Source organism: Mycteria americana, chromosome 1, assembly GCF_035582795.1.
Source record: "Mycteria americana isolate JAX WOST 10 ecotype Jacksonville Zoo and Gardens chromosome 1, USCA_MyAme_1.0, whole genome shotgun sequence".
In the NCBI taxonomy this organism is placed as follows: Eukaryota; Metazoa; Chordata; class Aves; order Ciconiiformes; family Ciconiidae; genus Mycteria; species Mycteria americana.
The window spans coordinates 66,954,350-66,969,506 of NC_134365.1; the positions used below are offsets into that span (position 1 = coordinate 66,954,350).

Below are 15,157 nucleotides of genomic sequence, written 5' to 3' on the forward strand. Positions count from 1 at the left end.
GTGTAAATGTCTTTTTTTACTTCCATGTCATATTGAAAAGATACTGCAATCTATATGGTCTTCAGGCCTCAAGCCCATAGCATATATCAACAGGTGAACCCGCAATTCCTTATGGAAATTCTGTCTGTATCAATTTGGTCTCAGCAGGAGAAAAGACCCCACAATGTAACCTTCTGTTTCTGGAGAGTATAATACGGTGAATATGAAATATGCAAATTCATTGGCACTTCATGAATCTCCATTTCAGTTTACAGTGTGATAGCTTCAACCCACCCTTCATTCTTTCTTACATAAAATAACTTCCTTAAAACTTTTAGTGGCCTGTGTGACCAACCAGAAATTGTCAGTTTTCTTTATTATTTGCCTCATTAAAGAAGTATAGAAGTGGATATCTGAAAATAAAGTATCAGAATTTTTAATGAGACATTTTATGATATCCCAACACATTTCTGCTTTCAGAAACTTATTTTACATTTTCAGATTTATGTTTATCACAACAGTTTAGTATATTTATAGTCTCATTACTATGCTTATTGTAACACATAATTTGCCTATATTTCCATCTTTTTTTTTCTTCCATTAAAGAGGCACTAACAATACAGAGGCACAATTCAAAGTTCATTAAAGTTTGGAGCAGATTGACTCAACTCCAAGTTCAAATGTTTTCTTGCTATTATTACACAGTACGTGAAGGCTCTATTTTCAGCGTGAATAAAAGCTAACAACTTTTCCCATCTCTTTTTACTATTCTTTCTTCTTTCTTTCCTAGCTTCTTTCCTCTTGATAAGAACAGAAAATGTCACTCTTTCCCTGTCTATATGCTGGAAGCAGATTCCAACTCGCTCAAGGTAAGCCTTAGCTCCTCTTCTCCTTACCTCTCGGTCTTTGGTTCTGCCTAACAAACACTGCCTGTTTGAAGTCAAGAAGCTGACACGCTTCTTAGCTAAACAGAGGACATCAAAGTAAAACTGTCCCCTTCCAGAACATATGGAACTGCAAAATCCCTTGAACCCTGACTGTCATTGATAGTGCCATTGATGCTATCTTCTTTCTTCTTCCTTTCTGAGGACTACCTCAACAGCTCTTGTCTTTAGTTCTCAGTGGGCATCCCCTAAGATATCCCTAAATATACAGAAGCTTTCTTTGTTCCGATCAGCTATTTCCATGTGGATTCCACACAGTAATTTGAAAGCTATCCCTTGCACTTGCCTTGGCTCTTACTTTTATTCCAGTGACCCTGTAACACCTCCTGCATTTACTTCAGCTGGACTTCAGATGTCATGAAACATACTCCTCACAACAAAGCAATCGATTCTTATTGACTGATCTTTTGGTGATGACTTTAACCCTCGGCTGTGCTCTTCTCAATCTTGTCCTCTTTGTCTCATCAAGAGCATGACAGCTGCTGTTGATACAAATAGACAGTGCCAACCGTGAGTCAGTTCTTCTCTTTCTGCCATGTCTGCCATGTCTGATGATTGTTTCTGCTGGTGTCCCTCCAGCAGAATTCTACTTCGTTGTCAGCAGAAATTTCACCAGGTATTCAGTCTCCACTTGCATTTTGCTGCTGTTTCTTTTGACAACAGTATTATCGCAGTGCCGCTTTGCTTAAACACAACTACACTTGTCAAACAGCAAAATACTCAGTGTTTGATGCATAAATTCTTTTGTTTTGTTAATCACATTTATTTCACACTGAAGCCTGTAATAATATATACAGTTACCTTTTATAAAATAGAAGATATTATCTTCTCAAGTACTTCTCCTTCTGGAAGAGCCAAAAATAGGGATAGAAGATTCTCTTACGTAGCTGAACAGCATTATTGCTACAGATAAGGAGCCATTTGATGATAAATACAACAGAAATGGCTCAAAGAGTCAAGGAAATTCATAATTAGAACAAAAAAAATTGCCAGCAAAAGGGTTAAAGTCCTGGACTGGAGCTCAGGATTCAAGACCTGTATGACTTTAGGCAAAGTGAAGCAGGAGATTTCTGTTCTCTCAATTTTCTAACTGGCAAGCTCAGAGCTGTCATACAGCTTTTCACTGCCCTGTCTGCTGGACTGACTTATTGTGGCTTTTTCTGAACTGATGGACTCCAGAGTGTTTCTGAGGCGGACACAGACTGTGCCCTGGCCAAATCCCAGCTCATAAAAGGATGCAACACACAGTAGCCCCACCTTTTCACTCCCCCTCCTCACACCTTGGCTTTCAGAGGAAGGAAGTGTGGCCACACAAAGCTAAACATTATACTGTGCAGCCATGTTATTCTGTAGCCAAATTCCCTATCAAATGATCAGGACACCAGGACTCCAGGCAGCAACTCAAGACATTTTTGTCCCCCACCCCCAGTGCAAACACCAATCCATGAGAAGATGTAACAATGAGCTCTATACTGCTATGGTTTTGGGAATATGTTAATAAAAAAGGGTTAAATTTCTACGCTGGTTTGGATAAAACATGCATTCCTTGGTCCCACATGCAACCAATGAATGCATAAATCTATGCTCTTCACCTCATAAATTATTTGGTCTTTGGTCTTTTGTCCATGTGGAATTGCAACTGATTAAAAGTTCGATGTCTCTGGAAAACTATTTGCAGTACTGTTCCACAGCTATGAGTAGACAAGAAATCCAGAGTTTCTTCTTCTCCAGTGAACTCCCCTGGATGGAAGAATGAGAGCATTAGTCTGTGCTTGCCTGTGCATACCTCATACACAAAAAAGAAGAGTTGCATCACCCATTACTAACATACTGCCATACCTCATAGCAGAACACAGCCCAGCACTGAACAGTAGTTCAAAAAGCTCAGAGCAGCTTGCACAATGGGGTAGGAGAGGAAGCAGAGAAAAAAACAATCCTAGAAAGTTGATACAGCACCAGAGATCTATATAAACAGTATTCAACATTCTTGATCTGAAATATTGCCAAGATCTTTTTTCAGAGCTGTGGAATATAGCATATATCCTGTGAAGACAGAGCCTTTTTTCAAACTTCTCCCTGTGATGGAGAAAAGAGGAGCTGAATTACTTGGGGCAGGAGGGAACAAACAAGCTGTTGGTGATGGATCCCAGTAGTGAGAGGAAAGCTAATGGAAAGTAACTCATGCATGTTTTCCAACCATCTGCAGCTTCTACGCAGACACTAATTTTCTTCTTTTTCATCTACAATGCATACAATTACATGTACGCATTTTACATACAAGTATGCCTATATATTTTTGATGAAACTACTTAATTTGCTTCCAGTACTGTGCATTCTCTTATGTTTGGCATCTTGCAAGAGAGCAGGGTCCAGCTCATCTGAGCTACTGCACTCTGAGTTATACTGAACTCTTTGGAGAGAGGGAGAAAGGAGAAAAAGGCATGAAGTGGCAACAGGGACTGAGAGACTCCCAAGAGAAGTGAGGGCAGCCTGCAAGAGGGAGCAGACCCATAGCCGTGCAATTTCAAGTTACCTGCCTGCTACTGCCAGAAGATTTGATCCTGCTCCTTCATCTGCCAATCTCACAGAAAACTAACCCAACAAAAAGGAAATTTCTAGTTTTTCAGCAGCAGCAAGGTAAGCCTTCTTACCCTGTGGCCAAATTACTGCTACACCCAACACAAAGGAAAAAGCAGAAGCATTTAATTGAAAGTGCGAGGGAAGAAGTGGGAACTACCAGTTCAGTGGCAACCCATGTGAGAGCTGGCATGAAACGGTACCCTGAGACAGACGCTTCCTCAGCAACCCAGAAGAGGCTGTATGGGTTTGTTCAATGACAGTTGATGGACAAGGGGAAACAACCAGACCTGCAAGGATGAGAGTGGGCACGAGGGAGACTTATTATTAACTATAAAACCATCTTAAATAATTGTCATGCCCTGATTTATTATTTTATATTCTAAATGAAACATTGATTTAATAACTAGAAGCCTTTGGTGTCCTTTCCATGTTAAAAAAGAGTTGGGGGAAGAAATTCCAATCCTTGGCTGCACGTGATTCCAGGTCTAGCAAGGAAAACTTTCAGCAGGGCTTTTAGAGAGGCTGGCAGGAGGCCTGTCAGTAACAGAAGATGCCCACAGTGATCTTTCCAGTTAAATTACTGGCCACTGCATTCCCAGGAACTGGCAGGCACCGCTTAACTTTGTGCAGTCCCTTCTTCCAGCTAAGGTCTAGACAAAAAAATGTCCTTGTCTGCTTAGACTGCTCTTCAGCTGAATATCCCAGTTTAAATTGCCTATTGAGATACGGGCTTTTTGCAGCAGCAGGAAATAAGTTATCATCAACAGCATGTCTAGGGATCAATTAAGTTTCATCAATGTCAGAAAAAGTGCAGCTTGAATAAGAATAGCCAGCCTGGATTCAGATTATGGAGAGACTGACTGATTAATTTAAAAAAAAATTCATAAGCATATTGCCAAAACCAAATGAAACAGATTTAGTGGACGCCAAGGCAATATTCATTCTTGCTGTATCTCCATGACTGCCAGTGGCTTCACATCAGGGAGATATTTGGCTGGATTACTTCAGATTTTCAGGAAGTGCTTTACAAAGCTCCCATATCCCATTCAGAGTTATTGTCTGGAGTTGATGAAGGGGAGTGAAATCCAGTGGCTTCTGGCACAGTATATCAGGGTAATCTAAAGTGTACAAGAGAAGGAAATTCCTATAGTTACAGTTTTCATTAAGCTAAAAATGAAACAGGATACTACAGAGACTAAAACGGGACTGCACACATTTCTATAATTTATCCAAAAGATTCCACAAACTGGCAAAGGAAACAACAACATCCAAATAAATCTCCTGTTAGTAGTAAAATGATACTTAACTTCGGAGACATAGCACATAGCAAGGAACAGTCCACTGGCACAGAGAACTTCTACTGTTTAGATCTAGCACCTGGATTAACAGATGGCAGATGCGGTGGTACTGATAAATATACATGAATTTATTATGCAACAAAGGAGCAAAGAGTAGGGAGGACATAAAAGTGCTTGAGTATATTGATCAAGCCACAGCTAGAGCATGTTTGTAGCAAAATCCCCAAAGTTTCATTTCATTTTGCAGATGGCTTTAGGTAGGGAACTAGTTGCCAAATATTCTGTTTTGGTGATGTTGTCAAGTTTAGTTCATGAATACATGTAAAACATTTTGCAATCTTTGGAACAAAGCAAGCGATTCAACTTTGGATTTCTTCCATCGTTTACTCTCAACAGGTAAGGGCTATGTTTTTCTTGAATATTTTGGTTTAGTTCCTTTTGACCTATGGCTCTTTTTCACAAATTAAAATTATGTGTTTGTGTGTGTGTTTACACACTTGATCTTTCTCGTTAAAGCTGATGGGTATTCTACAGCACCATGGACACCTTGTGAGACCACCAAAACTACAGCAGTGGTTGGATATCTGATTGCACATCTCAGCTCTCACAGAGAAGTGTCAGGCAAAATATTTAAAAGCAACTCTCAAGGCAAAGTATGTACATAACCACCAATCAGATCAAGATAAGGACAGTTAACAATAGTGACAAGCTAGGGAAAAATCAGATTCAGAGAGTCTGCCAGGACTGGAAATACCATAATAATAGGAGAATTTAATTACTCTTATGTAGATTTAAATGTCACACTGGGGTATTTTTAGACACTGTACATGAATGTTTCATGGATAAGCAAGTCAGGCAACTCAAAGGGGGGAGTCCGGTTTTGACTGTCTTCCCAGTGGTATTTTTGGCTTGTGTCACAATGTTCCTTTCAAGGACTAACTCTGTAATACTAACTAAAATGTGTTTATATTCGACATCCTTGCAGGAAGCATGAAGGCCAAACAAAGAATCCTCTGCACTAGTGTTTGACTTCAAAACGTGAGCTTAGAGCAGTCAAAAAAGCTAATGGAATATAAAGGAATTATGAGGTGCAGAATAAGGAGGAAAATGGGAAATAATGAATACATCACTGTATAAATCCAAGGTGTCTCAGCACCTCAAGTACTGTGTGCAATTCTGGCATCCGATCTTAAAAATGGTAGAGCTGAGCTAGAAAAGTGAAGGCTGATAAAGATGATCTACAGTCTGAAACAATTTTTATGCAAAGAGCGATTAAAAGGTTAGGACTTTTCAGCCTGGAAAACCAATTGCAGAGGAACATAATAGTGAAGTGTATAATCAGTATCAGAGAGAGGATGAATAAGAAACTCTTACTCCCTTTTTTTTCGTAATACCAAAAATAGGTGACATCAAGTGAAATGATCATCTGGCATATTCAAAAAACACAAAGGGAATATATCTTCTCATACCCTATAATTAAGCTGTATAACCCATTACAAAAGGGCAATAGTGACACAAAAAGACATTTTTCAAATTCATGAGGGAAAATCATTAAAGACAATTAAACACAAAGGTACTGCCTCTGACAAAGATATCCCTGAGCTGCACGTAGCTGTAAGCTGCAGAAGCATACTAAGGAAGTCCTATTCCACCTCTGTGCTGGTTTTATACTAGGCATCCACTGCTGGCCACCATGACAGCGTGACAGGCTACCTAGATCTTTGGTCTGATCCAGGACAGACATTTTTCTATTCTTAGGTCACTCACTAAACTGTGCTGGAAATGCCTAGAATATGAACTTTTTCATTGTATTATACCCACCACTGTCTATGCTAACAACAAAACCTAAAAAGGGAAAGAGTTCTAAAAATCGAAAAGTATAGGAAACAAGGCAATTCATATTGCAGAACTGGTTGCATTTATTTTGAGCCAGGATCAGGTTGGAGTGTACTTTTCCTGACCTGGCTTATGCATGGCAAATTACTACCAAAAATGTGCTCATAAAAAGTTAATCAGCCTGACTTACCCCAAAAACAGAAAGGAAAAAAAAAAAAGAAAAAGAAAAGCCCATTGGGAAATCATTGTGCTCATAGAGCAGCTCTCGACAGCAGTTCTTGCTGGCCAGCTGGACCTGCTGGTCTTACATACAGATTGCTTATAAACTATTCTGGCAACTGGAGCCTATCTGAGATTTTCCTTTCCCAAGGAAACAGGCCAGACAGCTTTGTGACTGCTTTGTGCACAAAGCTGCTAAAGAAGAGTTAAGGATCCAACCCACAGTGAATATGCATGTACACATTGGTTTTCTTCCAACTTAACCTCCTGTATGTTTTAGCGCATTCTGTCATTTTCTTGCGGTGACTGGTTTGGATGCATTAATCTGGAATTATGCAGATGAGTGTCTATTATAACAGATCTTTCATGTGTGCACCCTCAGGTTGTGGAAAAACAGTATAATATAGAAATAGCCTCCCAACATGCATTAAATAACATATTAAAAGCAGATTAGATAGATATCTGTGATATTTTTAATCCTACTGTGATATAGTTTAATCCTGTGATATAGTTAATCCTACTTCACAGCAGGAAATTAGTAGATGTCCTCCTCAAGTCCCTTTAGCCCTGTTTTCTACAACTTCACTAAATATAATAGTTAAAGAAATTAGGATATTTTAATGAAACTAATAATTTTATTTTTGCCTGGAGGACGGGTGTTGACAGCTCTCATATTAAAAAAAAATCCACAAAATGTCACTTTTATCTCAAAAGATGCTTTGATAGGGGAAATATGACCAATAAAAACCTTTCTACTAACACTAGAAAAAAAGAGTGCTTTAAAGTGTTGCTCTACCATTGTCCTCAATAACCACATCTCATACATCTCAAAATTAGGAGCCAAAGAATAAAAAATGTTTTTCAATTTCTGGGTTACCACATTTCTTCAGGAATAGCATTTAATTCCTCCCTCCGTGACTTGTCTATAGATATGAGACATCAGTCATTTGGATGTATTGTTTACTTGTATCATAAGGTGAAGACAAAAAATCTCTTACTTGCAGCCCCTAACAAAAGAGGGCCCTGATAAAATTCAGAGCCTCTAGATGATACTGTCTGCAATAACAACTTCAATAAACACTGGTGGTGTGCTCCTGTGTCAACAGTTTAAGCGTATTTATACCTCCACCTACATATACAACATGTTCTTTTACTACAGTGACCAAAATGCTAATGCATGGAAAAACAACCATACCTGAGGCAACTGAATAAGCGTGTTACTCAAAGCAGTGATGGCAGCTTACTGAAATTAGCTCTGCTTCATTCCTTTCATTCCACACCTTGCAAACAAGTCACATTACATTGTTGCTCTTTTTAGCATTGCATCTGATAAGACCATTTGAATATGCCTTCCTACATCTTTCCTGGCTGTCTCTCCAGTGCCCAGATGACTCAAGAACTGACAGATGCAGAGCACAACCTTTGTTCCAGTAACTGGTTATGTGCATCTCTGAGCCTAAAAAGAAGAAGAAAGAAAGAAAAAAAAAAAAATCACACTTTTAAAGTATTACACTTGATTACTAAAGAGAGAGACTAGGACTGGTGGGATAAAACAGAGCACAGTGACCTGGAAAACAAAGAAATGAGGACAAGAGAGCACAGGCAATTGCCTAGGGCAGCAGGTACTCAGGCAGCAAACAGTCCCAATACATGGACAGGCCATGCCGTTACTTCATTAATGCTGAAATGCAACATTACCAACTTTGCCCATGCTTCCCTGCTGCTCAGTTTTGCCTGCTTTGCTAGCAAGCCTTGAGCCAGCTGTGATAAACTGTGTAAGAAGAGAGCAGTCAAGGGAATGTTATCCACAAGATATTGACTGGCTAGGATATTATGGGCTTTACCACCTTCCCCCAGAACTTGCTGCCCCCCCACCCCAGTTCACAGTGTGCAGCTGGTCCTGCCGAGTACAAAGGATCTGTAGGGGGATGGAAAATCTAGACTGACCCTGTCTCCTCCATTCTTGCTCACTGAAAAGTATCTTCCCAATGGAACTGTGCAACTCCCTTACCTGCAGTGTGAAGAGGAGCCCACTAACAAGTAAAACAGGCCTGGACCCCACTGGGGAATCTCCACAGAGGTGATCATCGTCAGGCCTGTTAAAAACCTTATCTCTGTTCTTGCATCAAAACCTTTTTACAGCATCACAAAGGACAGATGTCATGGTACACAAGGGCAGCCACGCACACACACAGCCCTTTCTCTTGGAGACTGCTCTATCTGCTTCATATATCAGAGTATGATCTAACCCCACAACTTGTGCCTGGCAAAGCATCCAAAAATATCCCCTGGTTGAATGCACCCCAATGTAGATCTCTAGCAGTAGCATCCCATTCCCATCAGATCAAGCTCCATGTGGCAGTGACAGCACGCAAAACTGCTCAACAGTCCGTGGCTCAAGCGGAGATTTTACCTGAGGGCTACATCGTCCAACATCAGCTGCCACCCTGGTATAGGTGGGTTAGATAACCAACACCTCCAGCTGCAGGAAGAAACAAATTGAGGCAAGATTGATGGAATGAACATTGCTTTATCACCCAGGTCAGGGTGCAAGTTAGTCCTGTCCTACTACAAAACAAAAAAGCCGTATGCCTGAGGAGCCACTGTTACCTGCAGCTTCAGGACCCGCCTGAATTCCTGCAGCCCTTGGCTCTCTTGAGACATAAAGCAAAGCTCATATGGCCATATGGCAGTTTTGATATGACATTTCTCAAGTCAGGACATTTAGTCAGCTCTAGCCTATGGCCTGGATTTCCAAAACCAGCAGTTGCACACTCACCTCATCAAAGTGAATGAAGGTTTGTGACGTTCCAGTGAGGATCATTGTCACCTTGTGTGTGTGTGTGTGTTTGTGTTTTCTTTCCTCAGACAATTTGCCACTCCCTTGAACTCTGTCTAGGTCAGGTAGAGAGTCCCAATCACGGTTCTTACTGCTTTTATTGCCACAGCTCTCTCAGGCAGAGAACTGCTACCAAACTCATTTTACCAATGCAAAAGTAGCACTTTTCCCCTAGGCGCCTCTGAAAAAATCTTTACTTTAAATTATGCTACAGGACAAAACAGATTATATTCTTTTTCTCTGCTTCCAAAAATGATGCTAGGATGAAAGAAATGTGTCCGCTACTGTGAGAAAATACAGGATACCAGTGCCTGGTGCAAAAGATAGATGGCCTGAACTTCAGTTCTATCTCCTCTGACAAACAAAAGTGCAATGAAATACCAATCTCAGATTTTTAAGAAGAGAGTTAACTCCTTCCTGGGAACTCCGCAAGTCTGCCTCGGGAGCTTGACCTTCCTCGGGGCAGCGAGAGGGAGCAGCCTGGCCCTGCCGTTCCGGCAAGAGGACAGGCGGTGGCAGTGTGGCCTCTCGCTCCGCGCAGGGGTTTTGCTGCCCGGGAGGAATCGGCTCCCTTTCCCTCGGCGGGGTGACTCAAATGAAAGCAGAAGGAAGAGGACAGATGCAGAAGCAGTCCGGCTATTCCTGACTGACCTGCACTCGCATATAACACCTTCAACCATGGCATCCAAAATAAAAAAGGAAAAAAAAAAAAAACCAAAAACACCAAACCCTGAGTGAACGACACTTCGTTTTTCATGCGGTCCTAGAGATACGCATAGGAATAATGCTGTGTGTATTTAAGATGAAGCCCTTGTTGTCGAGCTGTTTCACATTTAAACTGAACACCTCAATGCTCATACTTACACCCGTTTCCTCCAAGGTTCCTGCAGCTGACAACAATCTGTTTCCAGCTTGTTCCGTAAGCCCTAACGCAGAGAAGGGTGGGGGGAAGGGAAAGAAGAGTGAAAGGACCAACTACCATAACTTTAATATTAATATTATTTGTGGGGAACTTCTGATGGAGAAAGGTTACTAGGGCAAGCACATCTGGTCAGAGTAAGAAATAAGTCTTATACAGAAATATTTGGTTTTCTGATCTGCTTGACTCTATCAGACGGTGGACAGAAAGCAAGTGTTTTTGTATGTGATTCCTCATCCTTCAGTCACTATATGCATCATAATTAAATCTCTTTTTCAAAAATCTGATGAGCAATCATCCATCACAAGTTGCAATTCTTTCACGGATAATCCCAGCTATGTTGCTTTGCATCTGCAAATGGCACTGGTAAAGTATTTCCCGCTCAAAAGACTTGGGTTTGGTTTTTGTTTTTTTTTTTTTGCAATTCAGTCGAGAGGAGGTGTTAATCCAACATAAATCAACTTCAAGGAATTGTTGTTGATGGGGCAGTCAGTTACATGACATTTTCTTCAGGTAAGAAAAAGCCTTACTTCATTTCTATTTCAGATCTTGGCTAAGCATTGTCTGAATTGCTGTGCAGGCAAAATTCTTTCTCTCTCCCCTCCCTCCCCCCCCCAAACTTTCCAGTCAGCATTCCTAGTTACAAGGAGAGAAATCTATCTCAGAAATCTCATTAAATATTTTAAAGCCCAGAGCAAACTGCCATTTCTTTTGCCAGGGATCTCACAAGCACAAATAAATGCACATACTTGCAAAATAAAGTTAATAACAATTCAACGGTTCTTCCAACAGAGGCAATGCCAACGTGCCAAGAGCTTGTAAACCTGTATGTGGTGTCAGTGGGAGCTGAGGACACCCTCTGCGAGAGTATTTTCTAAATCCTGAATCCATTTCAGGTGTATTTTGTGCATGAAACCAAACTGGTTTCAACTATAAAAACTATCCAGAATTCATGTTTGTGCTGGAGTTTGGGAATGGAGAAGAGGGCAGGGAAAAGGAGGAGGGGAGGAAATGTTTCACATTTTTTAGACTATTTTCTAATCTCCTCAGTAGTCCTCACTCATACGTGCCGAGAATGTAGTATCTATTGTTTACTGGAAATGCTTTTGTGACTGTCTGTATGTCAGCAAAAGGGTCTAACATAGTTTCTAACATAGTTTACATTCCTTCCTAGCTGTGATCTGTCTTCCCCATTGTTTTTCCTGCCTTATCCTGGCCATTCTTCCATTTTTTTACCCTTCCACTTTTCTGTTACATTTTTCCCCAGCCCATCATAGTTCTGCCACATACCTCCAACTTCCTCCTCTCCACAAATTCCTGCTCCTCTTTCCCAGCTGGTACCCCACAGCTCATCTCCAACCTTTCTGCTCCCATGCATAACCTTTCCCCACTTATAAGGAAGGAGTGTGTCACTCCATTTCTCTTAACCAGTGCAACTATTCTCGCGTATCATTAACGTGACCTCTCCTGTGATACGCCACATGAGAACAAAAGGGGATGACATTAGCCAGACCAAGTGAGAGAAAGACCAGAGCTCCCTCCCCCTCTTAAAGAAAAAAATGGAAGAGAGACAAAGAGTAAATCAGGGGCAAAAGGATTCTGGACTCCTCAGCATGGAGCCAGTTCCTCCCCTCATCCAGAGTTTTCTGAGAATAAAGAAGGTGGCCCAGTTTCTTATGTTACGGTATACCCCAAGAAAAGGATCGCCCCAGTTTCTCCCCAGCCACCCTGTACCCCCACCGCTGTCTGAAGTTCTGGTAAAAAACAAGCTACACCAGCTCCTTTTGAGTGCCAGCGTGCCTCTGAAATAGCAACACATGAAGTTAAAAGCCACATTAACTTTCATTTGCTTTTAAGAAACATTAGCTTTTCTGTTAAGATACCTACATTTAGTGTGCTTGGGGTTTTTTTTTTAAATCATGCAACCGTGGATCATCTACTTTTTCTAATGCCCGCACTTCTCTATCCCCAAGACATCGCATGTTCCCTTTTTCCTCCTCGTCTCCACCCACCTTGAGTAGAGTGTTTAAACAGTAACTCCAAGCTGCGTCCTGAGATAGCATGAGAACTTCAGCCTTCCTCCGGCTCGCATCCACTGAGCCCTATTTCAGGGTGTCAGAAGCCACTTCCCATGGCGCAGGCAGGCACAGACCTTTGCAGGGGCAGAACCAGGCGGGGGTTTTTTCAGCCTCCGCGCAATTCCCTCACCACCTCTTCACAACGTAACGGAGAAAAGGCGGCTTCAATTCACCTCTCTGCAAATCCTCAGGAGAGCCTGAAAAACCCCCGAGAGCAGGAAAACCTCCCAAACCAGCAGCCCTACAGCCCCCTAACACAACCCCGCCTGAAACTTTGATCTTCACAAACGGGGCCCACTGTATTTAAAGCAGTTTCACATCTTGTATTTTAGGTTGAAACTTACATACGCGTGCACGAAATACAGCCGTGTGTAAAATACAGAAGTATCTTAAATCTGTAACATAATACAAAGCATCTATAAGGGACGATGCAGGAGGGCAGTGTATATTTATAGGTTTACAACGCGAGCGTGTGTTTGTTCCCGGGGGGGTACGTGTGCCACAGGAACCCGGTCTCCCGGCGGGTGCGGGACAAGGCGGCACAGCTCCCCCCCGGCGGCCCACCCCGGCTGCGCAGCCCCTGCTGCCCCGGCGGGCTGCCGGCCGCGCCGGGCCCCGCTGCCCCGCGGGAAGGACGGGGACAGGCGGCGGCTGCCGGCGGCGGCGGCCGCGCCCCGCTGGCGAGGGCTGAGCTGAGTCGGGCCGGGCCGCTGCGGCGCACCCTTCACGCCGGCGGAAGGGAAGACGAGGGGACGGGGAGAGGAGGGGGCGGCCCGGCCCGGCCCTGCCCTGCCCCGGGCGGCCGCGGCGGGCGGGGCGGGGGCGCGGGCCGTGCCTGGCACCTGCGCGGCGGGCGGGGCAGAGCCCGGGGCGGCGCTGGGCTCTGGGCGCGGCCCGGCCCGGCCCGGCCCTCGGCGGCTGAGCCCCGGCGCTGCGGAGGCGGCGGCGGCGGCGGCGCAACAGGTTATCGGCGCGAAGCGGCGCGGCGCCCGACTGTGCCCATGGCCGGCCGCGGCCTCGCCGCCGAGCAGGGCTACATCCGCACCGTGCTGGGCCAGCAGATCCTGGGGGAGCTGGACAGCTCCAGCCTGGCGCTGCCCTCCGAGGCCAGGCTCAAGCTCTCGGGCGGCCGGGCCGGGGAGGAGAAGGCGCTGCGGATCCACCGGCAGGTCCAGCAGACGCTGGCCAGGAAGAGCCGGGGCTCGCTGTACAACGGTGAGTGCTCGCCCCGGCCCCGGCCCCGGCCCCGCGCCGCTCGGTGCTGTCTGGTGGCTGTCGGTGGCGGTTTCGGCGGCGGCGGGAGCACGGGAAGGGGCCGGGGGGCGGCAGCCCCGGGGTGAGACCCGAGCTGGCCCCGGGCGGCCGCAGCCGTCTCGGCGGCTTCCCCGGCCCTGGGAGGTGCGGGCTGCTCGGGGCGGCCGCGGTACCGGGCATTGGCCTTTACCAGGTCTGACAGAAAATCGTGGCCCTGTGGCGTCTTCTCTTTCTTTTTTCCCACCCAAGTGAGTCAGAAGTTTCTCCTTCCCAACCGCCGTAACTTGGGTGAGTGGCGGGAGCTGCTCCCGGTTCTCCGCTGCCCGAGGGAAGAATGGAGCCCAAGTTCTCCTAATCCAGCAACAGCTTACTGTGCTTATTGTAATACCTTAGCTTTACCCACTGGCTCTATTTGCGAAATAAAATGGGAAGAAACATAGGAAATGTCTTTCCTTGTTTCACCTGGAAATAAACAAACAAACAAAAAAAGAACTAAAAGGAGGTTTGGAAAAGTAACTATAGGAAAGGCGTGAATGGGAAACATGGAAAGATAACGCTACCAGACATTATTTACCCTGTTCTTTGACGTGCATGGTACAAATTGACATCAATCAGTCCTTGCTCCTAAGATCTTACAGCCAGAAGGCCAGATCCGTCCGTAAGGTCCACACAGTCGTGCCTTTTGCCCCAACCAGGGTCCGACTGCAGCGTCAGGCACCCACAGGGTGACTTTGTCAGGTGCTGAGGGTTAAAGGCAAGCTGCTCGAGGGGTTTAGTCTTAACTATTAATGGCGAAGAGATGCGTTGTTTTCAAAGTGTATAAAAAAAGAAAAAAGCAACCCTTACCATGAAAACTTCAATGCTGTTTTTAAATAGGAAGATATGGCTTGACATACAGGCTATATACCCTGTTGCTCGGTTGTCATTAAAGAAGCTGTCGCCTTTCATTTGCAAAAAGCTGTGAGCCAAAAGTTTTTGAATTTATAACTATACTTCACTCATCTATCTTGTCAGCCAGGGGAATGTTTCCTCGTACTTCGTCTGGGTTCTATCTAAAAAATGCCTCATGGCAAAAAACACATACAATGCAGACACGGACATACTCTGCTCAGAAAAATGGGGAACACACATCGCATAAACAGGTACCCACAGCTGTGCAATGTGCAGCTACACACGCAAGTCCTTAGCTTGGCTGCTCTCATTTAGATAAG

At 44.0% G+C, this 15,157-nt stretch overlaps 1 protein-coding gene and 1 long non-coding RNA gene across 2 annotated transcripts in view; one reads left to right on the forward strand and one right to left on the reverse strand.

Annotated features, from left to right (window-relative positions):
• Nucleotides 1–497: 497 nt before the first annotated feature.
• Nucleotides 498–12,060, reverse strand: LOC142404711 (uncharacterized). Its single transcript, XR_012773937.1, has 3 exons — nt 11,905–12,060; nt 9,270–9,338; nt 498–2,663 (listed from the first exon to the last, which is right to left on the reverse strand). It is a non-coding gene; the product is annotated as an uncharacterized LOC142404711 (long non-coding RNA).
• A 1,493-nt stretch (nt 12,061–13,553) lies between these two features.
• The window catches only part of PKP2 (plakophilin 2), a 43,995-nt gene continuing 42,391 nt past the window's right edge, over nt 13,554–15,157 (forward strand). Inside the window, exon 1 of the mRNA XM_075503671.1 lies at nt 13,554–13,907. Coding sequence (XP_075359786.1) covers nt 13,694–13,907 — 214 coding nt within the window. The 5' untranslated portion in view covers nt 13,554–13,693. The remainder of the gene's footprint in view (nt 13,908–15,157) is intronic.